The 16,392-nt window shown below is 36.6% G+C and overlaps 1 protein-coding gene across 1 annotated transcript in view; it reads right to left on the reverse strand.

Moving 5' to 3' along the window:
- Positions 1–385: 385 nt before the first annotated feature.
- The window catches only part of SLC1A3 (solute carrier family 1 member 3), a 65,821-nt gene continuing 49,814 nt past the window's right edge, over positions 386–16,392 (reverse strand). The window contains exons 6-10 of the mRNA XM_071425536.1: positions 10,004–10,299; positions 7,748–7,981; positions 5,771–5,965; positions 4,241–4,375; positions 386–2,948 (exon numbers count right to left, since the gene is read on the reverse strand). Coding sequence (XP_071281637.1) covers positions 2,744–2,948; positions 4,241–4,375; positions 5,771–5,965; positions 7,748–7,981; positions 10,004–10,299 — 1,065 coding nt within the window. The 3' untranslated portion in view covers positions 386–2,743. The remainder of the gene's footprint in view (positions 2,949–4,240; positions 4,376–5,770; positions 5,966–7,747; positions 7,982–10,003; positions 10,300–16,392) is intronic.

The raw sequence follows: 16,392 nt of genomic DNA on the forward strand, positions 1-16,392 counted from the left end.
ATAAAGCTGAATTTGGGGTTTGAATCATCCAATTATGCTTGTTGTTGTTATTGTTGTTTTTGTTGGCTTTGTGGGTTTTTTAGTTTTCTGGGTTTTTTTACATTTTTCAGACATTAATACACATTTATAAACTTGAATTTGAATGAACTTTGGTGGGGTAAACACTGGTTCCTTTAATTCTTAATGTTTCTGCCTCCCACCATTTACTTCTTTATTTTTGATCATGAAACTAAGTATTTGTAGTGAAGAAGCCCTGTTTGAAGCCCTGTTGTACAAAATGGCCTGTAATTCCTGAAATCCCATACTATGAGTTCCTCATCTCTGGGTTTGTGCAAAGCTTGTATTACAGAGCCTTTGAAAGAAGTCTAAATCACAGTAAGAGCAGTAATGTAAAACTATTTTTATTGAAAATACATCTACAAAGTAATGTTTCTCAATCCACTCTGGGTGCATACCAATGCAGAACCAGTGAGGGATGGGGAAGGGAATCTTTCTATAATACCTGATTTCCATAAGAAACAAAGTTAGTATAAAAAAGATCACATTCTTTGTGACACAATTCATTTTTCTCAGCTGATGTCATAGAAAGACAGCCTTTTACATTGTCTTTGCAATGTATTTCCAAACAAAATCTTAACAAAAAATTTAAAATGTTATGCCATAAATTCTACAGTTAATGTTTATACACACATTCTGAATACAGTATCTATATAAAAATAGCTCTAATTATATATCAGAAAATGCCTGTCTGTATCCTAGATTTGCATTCTGTTAGCAAAAAAAAAACCCAAACAAAACCAAAAATGAAAAAAAAAACAACCCATATTTTCTTTCTGTCATTCATTTAGAGATTCATTTAGAGCTTTCTTGGTTTCATGCTCAGTAATCTATATTAAACCCTGCTCACTTCATTCACTTGAGAGTTCTTGCTCGTATTTTCTGAATTACTCAGCTGGAGAAGATTGACAGGAATTTTCAGTCCCAAAAAACCAATCTTGCCAGGGAAAAGGTTTGTCTTTGACCAGCATGCTAACATTTCCACCACAGTTACTTGTACACCTTATTGATAGACTTTAAGTGACAAATGCAACATATTGAATGTTTTTTGAATGGCAGCTGGGACAATACAAAGGGATCCTTCATTTCTGTCATCAGAATTATTTTGCCAAGGGGGCAAATAAAGAAGAAAGCTGAATATTTCCATAAAACAGATCATTGAAAATTATTGTGCCTGTCCATTTATTATTTTTCTTGCTCCCAACTGCTTCTTCATTATAAAACTTTCTGGTTTAACCTCTCTAATAATGCAAGGAAAAAGGAAAAAGTACGTAATTTGTATTTCTAGAAAAGGACTTTTTCAGGGAATAATCTTGAGCAAAAGAGCCTACAGTATTACAAGTGCATTGTTTTTTTCATTCTTTCCTTATCTATTGCCTGAAATTTGCCTACAATATTTCATTTTAAAAATCCTTTCTAATTAAAATTTCAACATATATTATAGTATTTATTATTTTTCAATTTTCATATCTTTTCCTAATAAAATATGAAAACATCCATTAATTTTATTTTCTAAAGGATTTTATCTTCTTTTTCAGGTGCTAATGGTAAACTCTCTAGGAATTGAAAAATTCACATTAAGACAGGGAGCCTTCTCCAGATGGCAAAATGTAAATCCAGTTCATACCTCTATAATTTATTAGTGGATCATGAATTTGGGAGTTTTCCAATCAGAAAACCTCTGCTGGTCTCAGGGATTCAGATTCAGAATGCAGCCCATTTAGGAGCTGAACATCTCACCCTCTGCACCTTCTGTAGAAGGCTGGCATTGCCTTCTTATAATTGCTTATTAAGTAGCTCATTAGTGCATCCAGAGCGTGCAAATTTTTTCATCCAGAGATGAAGACACATTTTCTGTCCCAGACCAGGGCCTTGCTCCTACAAACACACACACAGATTGTTTAACTGGGTTGTGATGTTGAAATTAAGGGAGCAAATCCAGATTGGAAGTACATACATGCATATGTAAATGTTTGTGAGTCAGTGGGAGCCAACTAGGCTAAATTTTTATAAAGATCAGCTGAATCTAATTCAAAAAACTGTCTAGATAAAATAACTTTCTCAGAAATATTTCATCTCAGCTGGTAAAAGTGCTGATTTGGGGGTATTTTCTTTTCTTTATTTATATATCTTCCCCCTTTTTATCCCCTCAATTAATCTCCTGCTTTTTATTTTCCTGCTACTATTTGAACAATAATATAACACTAGAGAAAAAAAAATCAGATAAAATAGCAAAAGTCCTGTTAATTTACTTAGCTGGATGCAGTTATCAAGTTAGAAGGGTCGATTGTGTGTTTATAGATGTTAGGAATTTTGCAACAGGTATTTAAAAAAATAAAACCATTTTCAGGCTCTGTTATCTGTTTTTACTTTCCAGTTCATAAAAAAAAAAAAAAGAAAAAAAAAGATTCACAGGACTGAGTAACATATACACAATCTCTTTTTTTATCCCCAGTTAGCATATGTCTAGCAGGACCAGTGTTGTTGCCTGTTAATTTTTTTTAAGTGGGAAGCAAACATATACCATGATCGCTGCTAGTTTGGAATATTTTCATTAATTCTTTCCAGTGCGAGCATAAAGGGAGAAATCAAGGAATGGATGAAGTTGGTGAATTCAAGATATAAATCGCCGGAAAAAGTGTGTGTTTTCCCACACTTGTGGTGTTGAACTCACGCTTTCTCTAGCCTACATCTTGGTTTCACTATCTATTGGTTTCTCATTCTCATTTTCTTGCGAGATCAGTTGGTATGGTTTCTTCATTTCATTCTCCTCTATCACGGAATTGCCCATCTCAGCATCCCTGTTCTTCAGCTCGTGCCGTGATAAATGTTCAACAATTCCTGCTCCAATGGAGTCTCCCAAGACGTTGGTAGTGGTACGAAGACGATCCCTAGGGAAAAAGGCAGTGAGTGACTCCATCCCTTGCTCAGGGAAGCAAGCAGACTAGGTGCTAGAATGGCCCTCGAATGGGTACCAGGTGAGTCACCTCTTTTATATACATTCGCTTATCTGAACTCTTAATGCCATGATTTCTTCTACAGACATTTACAAATACAGCGGGACGTGGAGTCACAAAGTGTGTTAATACTCCTAGCAACTTCACAGGAAGAAATGATCATGTGGTGAGGATGGCAAAGGGAGCATATGGCTTCTTGGAGGCATTTTGATACTCTTGGGTATCAAGAGTTTGGGTTTATATCCTCTAAACGTGTAAGCCAGCAAGAATTTACCTTGTTAGTCTTTACCTTGTTTTACCTTTACCTTGTTTTACCTTGACCTTGTTTGTCTCCTCACCATAAAATATGATATATAATTCAGGGTGGAATTGTGCAGGAATGACTCAAATTAAAACAAAAAGCCATCTCTCTCAGAGGGCTGTGCCCAGCAGTTGTAGAAGGCAGCTTGACAAGGACTGACTGGCAGTGTCACTAGGAAAGCAACCACTAGCATCAGGTGGTTGGATAACCATTTGAAGGCATTATGTTCTGATAACAACACAGGGAACTTCTTCCAGGGATCACTTGAGAAGATTGAAAGGTAAAAGCCCCCAGAAAGGCTAAATAATAGCTGTTAGATGAAATAGAGGTTGGAAAAAGATTTTCTTTCATTTATTTCTGGGACCTAGGCATATATATTTAAAGGTGCCTGTCATCTACAGATAGATGAATGGAAAAACTGAGGGGCAATACTTTGTGCTGTCAACTACACAATTATTTTTAATTTCTGCTTTCATGGGGTAGACAGATGAACCTTTCCTACATTAGATAGTCAGCAAGGCTGTAAGGAATTGGATCTGATTCAGTTCTGAGTCTGATTTAGTGAAAAGTTTTCATTGTCATACTACAAAAAATAAAAGAATAAAGAAATTCTTTGCTTATTTAATCACAGTGTATCTGAAAGTTTTCTTAGTATCTGAACAATACAGGCTTCCATGTAAAATTTGCATGCAAAAGGAACCATAATTAAGCAATACCCCTCACCATCTGCTCTAAGAAAATACCTTACTAGCAAGAAAAAGTGATTCTTTTTAACACTTGTTTCCAACTGCCCTCCAGAGCAAAACAGTGTAGTATAGCCACAATGTGCCTGGCTATTTCACTTCCAAATATGGTCTAAGCCTTAATAAGTTATACTTACAAGAACCAGTCCACTTAAACTTACTTAACAATAAATAATACTTACAAGAACCAGTCCACTGCGATGATAAGAGTGATATCATCCGTAGGCAAACCTACTGATGTGAGAACAATGACCATGGTGACCAGTCCAGCTTGAGGAATGCCTGCAGCCCCAATACTGGCAGCTGTAGCAGTGATGCTGTGCAAAAAGATGACAAGAACAATTAACTGATTTCTGCAATTAAACTGTAATAAAAGCTCTCCTTATCATCTTACAAACTATATAACGAGATATAAAGTAAAAAGGCATTTACTCAGCATTAAATAAAAAGATGAGCCTAGTCCCTTATCTGAACACCCTGTAGCTGCAGGGGACTATGACCCTTGATCCAAAGTGTTTCACTAAATCTCTATCCAGAAACCTTGAAACATAATTTTGTTAGTGATAAATTCCCAGCTAGATGCCAAGGGCCAGAAAAAAACATTATAGTTACATGTCCCCACCCACTGAAAAAACTCTCTCCACAAGCTCAAACGTGTTAAAAGAAAAGTTGAGGAGGTAGTTCTGTCCTGGCAGACCTAACACATGAACTTTGCTCTCTGTCCATCTCAGTATAACTTCATGCCAGGTGAAGTCTCTGTGCTCCAGCAGGTGCTGTTCTGGCATCAGAAAACAGAAAGCTGCCAGAAACCCTGAGTCATACAGTCCAGTGACTTCATAGAAATATCCTTGTTCACACCTGGTACAGGGGGAAGTTGTTTTCTCAGGTGGTTTGCCAGGGAGCAGCCCTAGTATTAATGAATGTGAAACAATTTCCTTGGAGGGTGAAGGCAGAGTTTTGCCTTAGTTAATGAATATTGAAATAAAGTGGTGGGTTTTATGGAGCACTATATCTGAACTTTCAGTGCTCCTATGTGATAGATATGTGTCTTTGTCCCACAAGGCCCACTTGACCCCTTGCTGATTTTCCTTTCTTCTGCACAAATACCCATCACTCTTTTTCCTTAAATTGTGATAAACAAAATGAAATTAAAGCAGATCAGTTATTATTGAACGCTATAAGTAGTGGGTTGTTTGCTGTTATATTTCAAACAAGGGTTGTGTGCATGAAAACATAACCTGTGTTCACCATTTCCATCAGATGATGTAATAAAATTGTATTACTGCTCCTTACACAGCTAGCCCTGATAGTCTTCTGAAAACAGGAAAACACTTCCTCCTCTAGCATTAACGCTGTGATGGCTTTATGCTCCAGCTTTGTACATGCATTATAAACTATTTGGTACTCATTATAAGTCTGTAGGTCCCAACAGCTGCATGAGCTCTTAAGAAAGAAAAATTTGAAACTAATTAGATTTTTTACTTGTCTTTAAAGTAGTAACAGGTGCATCATGTTAAAGTTTTGCTAAAAGTTTATCTAAATGAGAATATGTGCTGGAGGTTCGTCTCTGTGAAGATGTAAATTACTGATAATATGATAATGTAGCAGTTCATTTTTTAAGTTCTAGACACTTTTGGTTAATCCCACTTAAACCAGGAAGGGGTCATCACAAAGGCACATTTATTAAATGTAGGTGACAGTGGTTTCCATACCTGATTGTGATAATCTGTCCAAAGTTCAGATCAAAGTTGTTGACCTGTGCAATGAAAATTGCAGCCAAAGCCTCATATAAAGCAGTTCCATCCATATTAATTGTAGCACCAACTGGGAGTACAAATCTTGTAACTCGTTTGTCTACGCCATTTATTTCTTCTAGACACTTAAATGTAACAGGCAGTGTTGCAGAACTGAAACAGAAAGAAAAAAGATAATATATAATATAAATTCTGTAAAGAGGGAAAGAGAAGAATGTCACATTAAATCACAAGACGGTTTTGTCTTAGTTTTTATGTGATCTACCAGAATACCAGAATAGGGTTTCTTTTTTAATGCAAATACTGAATTTAAGCATTTCTAATGGTGGAGGTTCTCCTAATGCTCTTGGAATCCTTTTCCAACTGTTAATTACTACTATTTTCTATGTAATCCCTAATCTGAATGTGTCTAAGTTTAGTGTTCCATCACAAGGTTCTTCAGCCAGGCACGGGAATCTATCTAAAATTCCTGCTACTCAGGTTTAAGTCATGGAGCTGTGCTTGAATCATCTCTAAGCATTGTTTTCTTGAAGGTATACCAATTGGACTATTCAAACCTTCAGTAACAAGCTTGTTTTCTCTTCTGGTTTGCGGGCTCTCCTGCAAAAGGTATTTTGATTGATTGATTATTTTCCCATCTATGGGCTAACACCAGTAGGCAGCTAGGCACTGAATAGTCACTTATTTGCCTCCACACCTTGATGGGACAGGCAAAACAGAAAGGAACAGTAAGAACAAGAAAATGGAGGGGTTGAGAATAAAAATGTTTAGTAAGTGTGGGAGAAGTTTGAAAGAAGAGCAGAAGAAAATAAAACAATACAAGTGATAATTAGGCACCACTCCCACAGATGGACCAATGGCCAGCATGCTCTGGACTAATACGTAGCCAGCCTTCCTGAAATCCTTTCTCCCCTGTCATTGCTGACTATGATGTATGTACATGGAATATCTATTTACTTACTTTGGTTCATCTGTCTGGCCCTGTGCCCTCCCAACCCACTGTGGACCCCTCAACTCACTGTGGGGGCAGAATGAGAGTCAGAGAAGATCTTGATGCTGTAAAAATACTTAGCAACACCTAAAATGTCAACATGTGATCATTGTTGTTTTGGCTAAAAATATAAAACTTGGCAATGTATGAGTAGCTATGAAGAAAGTTAACTACATGTCTTGGATGTCTTCATCTGATCACACCAAAGTAAAGAGGTTTTCCAAGACACAGCAATTCAGGTTACTTGATCCCACTGAAACTTTCATTGCTAAATACTCAGCAGACTTTCAAGTCTTTGAAAACTCTATCAATATTGATAAAATACTGACCAAAAATAAAGAGGGGTTGTGGAAAATTGTGTTAGAAAAATATTTTTGCTGACAGTCATCTTACAGTTGAATTCTAAATGGTTTTTTAATCCACTTGCAGTATAGTATGCTGTCTTGCATCAGCCTAGGTTTTTACTTCAAAATAATCTCAAACACCAAGGACTTGAATTTAGCATCACAGAATATCTGACTGAAACCTCCTATCTCGAGGACACTTTTTAAAAATCTACCAAAATGGCTGCTGTTTTATGAAAGGTCAAATGGTGTTGAAATGTATACTTTATTGTAATGTTTCTTTCTGTCATAGATGCAAACAGTTTTTAAAACTCACATGACATAACTGATCACCTGCAAGAGCAAAAGTGGCATTTCTGTTGTAGGTTCTGTATCCATAATTGGCTATCAGGATTTTGGGCACAAAATGTCAGCTGCCACTAGGAATCCCTCAGGACTTTTCTGTTTGCTGCTCCATTTTGCCATGCATATTCTTTGCTAGCTCTAGCCTTCATTATCAAGCCATTACAAACTACCTAGAATATCAACCATTAAACAAAATTGTTTCTTTAACCAGTAATACTAAAAAAAAAGATACGGCTTTAAAATATTTTGTTATACCTGGAAGATGTTCCCAAAGCTGTGACTAATGCCTGTATTAAGCCTCCAATAAATACCCACGGATTCTTCCGAGTGATCACGAAGTAGAGAAGAGGTAGGACAATGACAGCATGAATTAGCAAGCCAATGATAACTGTTACAGTGTACATGGCAAGCTGACCACCAATCACACCCATATCTTCCATCTCAACAATTTTCCCAGCAATCAAGAAGAGAATTCCAAGTGGAGCATACCTGCAAGTAAGAAATCAAAATACCATTATAAAAAAAGTAGAGATTTGGTCCCCCACCATCCTGTTTTGTTTATATGCAAAAATGCAGACTTTCACTGTTAGGATGCTCCTATTCAGGAGCAGCTCAAAAATTTAACTCTTCAACTCCTAACAATTCAACCTGGATTGAACCACAGCAGTGAGTGTTTTTGGTGGGGTTCAGTGCATTCAACATCTGGTGAGGGTTTCAAGATGCCTTTTGGACAGGTAGGGAAATGAATTCTTGTTGGACTTCAAGTGTAATATAAAAGCTAGTTTAGCCAATCCTGTTATAATTCTGCCTGTGTGAATGAAGGCTAAACTGATATATGTGTACTATACCAAGCACCCAGTTCTATTCCAGTGCTGTTTCCCACAGGGAAAGGAAGTTTCCTTAGGGAAGGAACCCACACAGAAGTCTGATAACTTCTGAAGATTTCAAGCTGCTTCTGATCCTAAGATTTTTACCTTTTTATATTTTTCACATATTTGCAGCTTTGTAGCTTTGGCTATAGCTTCTAATATTTTTCCTACCTTTCTTCCCTACATTTAGGAACAATAAGCTAACCTTATGCATTCCTAAATATTGTTTAGTTTTATTCCAAGAGGAGTACAAGGGTGTTCTCCTTTCCAACCAGAATCTGGACCAGACATATCAAAAGTGGGGCAAAAGAAACCTCTAGACTGTGTCCAGTGTGGCAGTACCCCAGGAATAATTACCTAAACAAATAATCTTTTAATTAGACAGTGTATGATAAGTATAATAATGGACTAACCATATAAAAATGGTAGAATTAATATACCACGTGTGACTTTTGACATATGGTGTACCTGAAAGGTTTCAACTATAGATTTGCTTTTACATTTACTGTAATGTTTTTGGGAAGGTCTGTCTATTTTCCAGGCATCAATTCTGGCTATGTTACATTTCATCCAATGGGATGATATATTCATCACCATGAAGAAATCTGTATGTCAAAAGTTGGCTGCACAGGTGGGATGAGCTGCTTTTGCCTATCAGGAAGCACAGCTAGAGGTGAAGAAAGAGCTGGTGCTGAGCATTAAACTTGAACATAATTCTGCTGCAGCAGTAATTTAGGTACAGCCCTACTCCTATAAATGTCCACTTGCCTTCTCACAGTAAGATACCACGGAATGGAATCTATCCACTGTATCTCAACTGCCCTTTATGTGATAAAGTCCCTGTAGAAACTTATCTGAAGCCACTGCTTTAACATTTTAAATGTGCTTGTGGAGGAGAAAAGATTTTAGTTAATGGAGCAAATATACTTATTTTTGGTTTCATATCTAGTGGCAGTATATATGTGTGCTCCTCAATAGACTCTTGTAGTTGATTTGGTTTTTACCTGTAGTAAAGAAGGCAAAAAGACATCATTTCTTTTCAAAGTTAAGCTTCTACCTGGAGAATAATTAATCTTAAATTTTGAGAAGATTTCATACCTTGAGGGAAAAGGTATTTATTTACCTACTGAACACAATAAAGAAAGCAGGAAAATTACGTGTATGTGTGAGCAGTGCAGCTACAATGCAAGGACGTACATGTAAACCCCACAACTACAGGAACCAGTTGTGTTGGAAAATTATGATAACAAGGTCTTGCTGTGTAGAAATAAGATTATGGGAGAGGTTTATCAGTTTCCTTTAATGAATTCAGATTAGTATGTAAGGAAACTTCAACAGCTTACTGCTGTGAGTGCTGTCTTTATGAAGACATAGAGTAAGTCTGATAAGGGTAGCAACTTCTGCCATGGACCCTGATTTTTCTCATGTCAAAAATGAAACCCATTGAAAGAGTTGGTATGTTTGGGCAGATTATGGTCACAGAGGGTTACAGCTCTTGGGTTTGATCACGAAAAAAGTTCCAAGGTAGATACAATCTTATTGTCTGACTTTCTGCCAAAAAGATTCTTGCTACTCAGTGCCTGGCTGTGATGAAAAAATATTGTTAGTAGCTGAAAAAGGAATTTATCGAAGAGGCACTTACCACATGATTAGAGCTACCAATCTCATGATAGCCTCATTAAGGCTATCAAAGAAGTCTTTCAACGCCTGACCTTGCTCCCTCATGCTCCCAATCACCAGGCCAAAGCTTATTGAGAACACCACCAAGCCAAGGGCATTCACTCCATTCACAGAACCTGGAACAGGAACGATTTCCTCTTTCATTCGGGTGAGAGCTTCCATTGCTTCTGACACGTTGCTTATTATGGAAGTCACTGTGGATGTGTCATTGGGTGGAATAGCTACTTTAAACTTTCTCTTTTCATAGTTGGTTTTGAACTGTTAAAACAAAAATAAAGAAAGTTAAAAGTTCAGTGAATCATATCAAACAAAGTTTAAAATCACAAATTAAATTATTATTTATCTAGGTAAAATGTATTATGATGAATATTTGGTTTTCCGGAAAACAACAAAAGTCCTATTAACTTCAAAAACTGAATCCTCAGCTTTAGCTTCTGGAAATAATTTTCTCCTAAATAGACTGAAGTCAAAGATGCAAATTTGTTGTGCTCCTATATTCTGTAAAAAAACTATTGACTCTTAATTTGCATTTTATATAAATTGCCATTTTTCCTAACAACAAAATTCTAAATGTTTATAGTCCTTTTTTGGCTAGTGAGAATATTTTCTTGTGCTCTGGACTTTCTTTATTTCTTCATCTTTTTGTATTAAAAAAAATAAGACTGAAGTTAGCTTAAATATAACATACCTCTTTTTTCTTTTGTTATGGCAAGCCATTAGTTTGCTTTGCAGAAATATCACCACATTTCTTAATTAGAGAAAGATGGTTCCTTTATGGAACAGACAATTCACTTTCTAAATCTCAATACAGTCCTAAATGTCTGCTTTGAAAACCAGCCTTTCACCCCAAAATGTTTTTCCAAAGAAAAATTTACAGCCTGAATATTTCTATCTGGGCTCAAAAAGCCCTGCAGCTCTGTCCTGGTTAAATTTTGTTGAACACAAAGCATACTGAATATCACTAGGATGTTCCTCATGTGTCTCAGGATGCTTAGTCCATTAAAGCAGCAGAATGTTGGTGTTGAGGTTATTCAACAACTTTGGATTTTTTTTTTCTTTTCTTCTTCTTCTTTTTTTTTTTTTGGAGCTACCAGGAAAGCTCCAATTATCCTTACTGATATCTGGAGACCTGTTGAACACTTCAGAAGTACTTGAGTGAAATGAAGTAATTATGACCAAGATGGGAAACCTGAGTATCATCATCTTTCAACACTATCCTGATTTAATGTTACTTTCTGCACCTGAATAGTTTTACGCACTCCTTCCACATATTTGAGGTACCCCCTAAAGGTTCGAAGTCTCTCAGAATGTCAAATAAAACCTGGTAACTGGACATTTATGGAAGGTTTCTGAATAATATGTAGCAGAACCAAGATTCATGAAGGTCAGATGCTCTTGAGTTTTGAATAAAATTTGCTAAAATCTTTCAAGATTTGGGCTGTACAGAAGTCAGCTGAGAGCTGTGTGAGCAGTTGGCTGACAAGGAAAAGCCCAGTTCCACTGCTTCACCCACTCACATCCAACCTGTGATAATTCTTCTTTGATCTGCTAGTGAGACAATTCTACTTTTTAAAAAGTGGCAGAAATCTCACCAAGCAAAAAATGTCACCATTTCTTGTGTAAAGCCTGGGGAAGTGAATCAGCTCACCTGGCTGTTGAAGTGTCAGAGAGGGAAGAACACAGACGGAATTGCACAACCATGGAAGAAGGGGTGGGGTTGTCTCTTTAAGTAACATAGGGGTATTAAAATGTAAATGGAAAAGTAATATAAGTACTCATTAAAGTGTTTTTTATTCTGTCTTGTCAGGAATGTCAAAATACTGCCTAACAATTTACATCAAACACTGTGGGTTTTTTGGTTTTGTTTTGGTTTTTTTTTTTTTTGGGGGGGGGTGTTTGATTTTGTTTTTCTTTTTTCTTTTTTCTTTCTCTTTCCCTATATTATTCTCTTTCCTTGTCTTCAGGTGTGGTAATTGTATTACATTTCTATTTTTATTGCTGTTTTTCAATAGGAAAAAAACCTTAGGTGCAAATTCATTAATGCAAATGTCTGTAACTATTTTGCATTTTCAGGCACACAGATTAGATGAAAGTAGGAAAGCAAGCTGTTTAATGAGTTCTGGAACAATAAGGTCTGGAATTAAAACCTAATTTCTTATGAAATTTCCTATTAATTTCCCACTTTCCCTAGCACATCATAACTTACTTGGTTCTGAATCTCCTCCATTATGCTCAGGTTCTTCTCTCATCCCTACCTGGAAGGTCAAAAAGTGTGAAACAGCTGCAGGACAGAGTTGGATGTGTGCTGCCTGCCTGTTGGAACAGGCCATGAGCTAAGTCACAAACCACTTTTCCACTAGAGGCACCATGACCTTTACCTGTCTGAGAATTGCCCCCCTTGTGTCAGATCAGGTCAGAGTTCCCCATGTGGCTACAAAATTGTGGTGGGGGGCTGAGGAGGTGTTGGGAGTTATATGGGAAAAAGTATAATCACATGAAGGTTTTACCTTCAAAAAGCTGTGTTAGAAAGAATTTTAGGTGGTAATAAGAATATGTCTTCATTTTATGGTCATTCTGCAATTCTGTTGCAGCAGGAACATGCCTTTATTTCATTACTTAAGTATCTTTTGGGGTATAATATGGATTTTAAGACCTCACTCAGCTAAGTCCTTTTCCATTTCAGCCACAAGAGTGTCCACAGAGATGTAGGTCTTTTCTGTTTGCTCACTTATTCATCAGACTTAAGTATTCAGAAATATTACTACAGAAAATAATAGTCTTTCTGGAACCCCTTCCAGAGCAGAGGAGAAACAGCTTATTCGGAGTGAGATTAAAAACGTTTATCTAACCAGCAGAAACCAGAGCAACTTTATTTCCACTGAAATATTTACTAGAGCTGCTCTTTCTTCCATTATAGCTGACTGAGCACCAGGAGATCCCTGTGGATATGCCTGCTGTGGATCTGTCTTATGCACAAAGTTGTCTATCAAAAGCCATGAGAAGTTTCGTGGTGAAGCAAAAGAAATCAAGGCAAACCAGACACAGGGAACACAAGGGATGTATCTACTGAGGAAAAAAGTGTGAGGTGTTGGTTGAGTTTTATCCTTATTATTGTTTTTTCAAATGACATGAAAGGCAGAACATAAGATTGCTTGGCCACCTCAAAACATATTTTCTGTGTGTGAAATGGTGAAAAAGCCATTGATCATAGGAAGTGACTGGATGAAGGACCACCTTCAGGATGTTAGAAATTGCTTTGAAATAGCTGAGTTAATAGCAGGGTTGATTATTACTGCTCTGCAGAGTAACTGGCAGTAAGAGTTAATTTTTTGAGCTTTTATGATATTCCTATTTTCAGCAGATCTCTATCTCAGTGGCAATCAGTGTTACCAGCTTTTAATGTACCTGAAACTGACAGTTTAATTTCACATTGTGATTCTGCTGATTCTTGTTCCTTTGCAACTTTCAGAAATAGAGGAAATTAGGCAAAATAAACTACTCATTGTAGCCTTAAAGGTCTCAGAAGAGAGAACAGAGGTCCAGACACTGACGATATGTGATGGACTAGGCAATATTACTGAAGTCCTATAATTTTGGGAGGATATAATTTCATTAAACCTCCAGGAAGAGGTATTTTTGCCTGGTAAGATTTTAGATGCAAAATACTCATAATTTTTCCTTAAATTCATGTACTGAGAACAACTGAGGAGTAAGATAAATGTTATTTGAATGTATTAATTTGAACAGCCTTCTACGAACAATCATATCGGCAAGTAAAATGCAAAAGTAATGAATTTCTGGACTTTTTTTACAAGACATGGTGATAATGATCAACTGGAAAATTAATTTTAATTAACTTAGCTTACTATGAAATAGACAATATAGATTTTGTATTGAATAATATGATGAATCAGTTGTTTACACTTTGATTATTATTCTGGTTTTATTAGTGATACAAGATACCCTATCATTTCACTTAGATATATTGAAGGACTTTTGGAGAAGCAATATTATAACCTGGCAGCAGCGTATCCCATTGGTTTAACTTGCAGAAAAGGTAATTGCAATGGTAGCTATTCTGAAAGTTCATAATTCACTGTCATAATTTACTCTGTCATTAGTACTGTCTGCGCTAAGTCTGTATGATGATGCAGCATTTGGTGAATAATGATTTTAAAAGTAACAAGTTTGCTTAAATGCAGCCCCCAAAAATTAAAAAAAATAGAGATATTCCATCTTCTTGTTTTTTTTTCCTTTGCTCTCCATATGGATATGTGTGAATGCATTCTAAATTTTCTGTGTAAGAGTTGATGACACAAGTCATAATATATCTTAATTACCCCAAATTATCATGAAAAATAGACACCATATATTAGTTAGTATTCATTTCTGGATGTGTGATTAACACTTACAATTCCCATGATAATGACAATTTCAGGAAAGAATATATAATTAAAAATATCTCAGAAGAAATGCAGTTATCAGATGCAGTTCTTTAGGCTTCAGCTGGCATCAAATTCTACCCATTCACACCAGAGTGACCCTCACCAAATTTTTAGGTTGATTCTGTTTCTCTTGATTTTGCAAGTTTGCTTGTGTTTCTTCTGCCCTTTGATAGACCTCCAGAGCACAGCGTGAAGAACAAGATACTTAAAGCAGTATCTGCTCAACAAGCAGACTGCTCACTACTGCTCAGCCCCAGGCTAGGCAGCATTTTTTAATTTAGCAAAGAAAGAGAAATGAAGAGATAGATAGTGGCCAGAGCTGAAATATAAACCCAAAGATTTCTTTAGATCTCCCTAAACTGGGGTGAATGTAGGGGCACAGAGAAAAATTTTAACAAAGTAATCTAATTTTAGGTAAGTGTGGAATAGTCACCTGCAGTCAATCTATTCAGATTCTCTTGTTACTCATAAAAATGACATAAGCCTCATGAGACCTGTGCATAGTGAATGTCGTGACAGGTCATATGAAAACACCCATCATCAGAAAACATGTTATTTAGATTAATAATCTGCTGTTCAACAATCAGCCTGAGAAGTCTGAGGTACCCAATGAGTTCTTTGTCTCAGTCTTCATTGTCTGGCATATCTCCCCATAACTCTCAATCCCTGAATCTCCAGGTGGAATTCGGAGGAGCCAAGTCCCTCCCACTTTAAGCAAAGGTTTGGAAGCACCTAATGAAATTGAACGGATGTATACAGGACATGAAAAAATTCATCCCAGGATCCTGAGGGAACAAAACCACTCTCCATCATATTTGAAAATTCATGTCAGTCAAGTGGAAAATGGAAATACCTGGGAAAGAAAAGGTGCAAAGAAGGAGGATGAGGAGAAATAAAAGAAAGGGGAGGCAACTTTCTGTGAGGGGAGGCCTCACAGTCTTGTTGGGAAGAAACAGAAAAGGGAATCCAAAGGACCAAACAACTGAAAGAAGAACAGTAGAAAATTTAGGAAGACATTTCCTAGATAAGTTCTAAGGTTCCAGTTCCCCTCCAGGACTTTGTCTCCCAGCAGCAACCATATAAAAACATTGCCAACTCCACTTAAAATCCCTCCCACTCTGGTTATGCTCTCCATTTAATGTCACACCTTCCAGTGGCTTCCAGTACAAACTGGGAAAGAAACCTGCCTAAGAATGCTGCAGGACATGATGTGCACATCTGATCTATCCAAAGATGAAATTTAAATGTGCAGTACATATTCCAGTGATGATTTCCAGGTGTGTGAAGCTGTGGCATGGTGTTACACTGTTGAGTGTGGACAGCTATGAGAAGTACTGTGTTCTGACCATCAGACACAGTGTTACACAAACAGATTTGTGCCAGATGGCTCATTCCTCTTCATAAATCTTCTGAGAAACATATGAAATAATGGATGAAAACTTTTGGAAAGAAAATTGTGGGGTCAGATGTACAAAATCATCTGGATACCTAATAATATTACACATACTTGTATGCTAAGATCTTTTTTTAAACGAATCTGCTACAACAAAAAAACTTGTATGTAAAAATCTAGGGTTTGGTACCAAGTTCAAAAAGTAATGGTATGAAAAATTTAAAATGCTGGTACTTCAGTCAATCTTGGTACTGCTGCTGAAAGTCAGTAAAAATTTTCACTGAATATGTCTGGTTTTTCTAGATTGTTTTTCAAAACTCCCTTAGGCTTTAAAGCACATGAGAAATACAAGGTACTTAAATGTTAACATAATCTACAGGATATCTTTAATTAAGAACATAGGATTAGAACTGCTAGTTACCAAACCAAGTTTTCTGTTACAGTAGAATACTATCAAAAGAATTTTTTAAACTGTATTGGAAAACTGCTGAAGTGCTCCTATAACTCCTAAAT

This window comes from Agelaius tricolor, unplaced genomic scaffold (genome assembly GCF_023055355.1).
Source record: "Agelaius tricolor isolate 1412-34295 unplaced genomic scaffold, bAgeTri1.0.p SCAF_4, whole genome shotgun sequence".
In the NCBI taxonomy this organism is placed as follows: Eukaryota; Metazoa; Chordata; class Aves; order Passeriformes; family Icteridae; genus Agelaius; species Agelaius tricolor.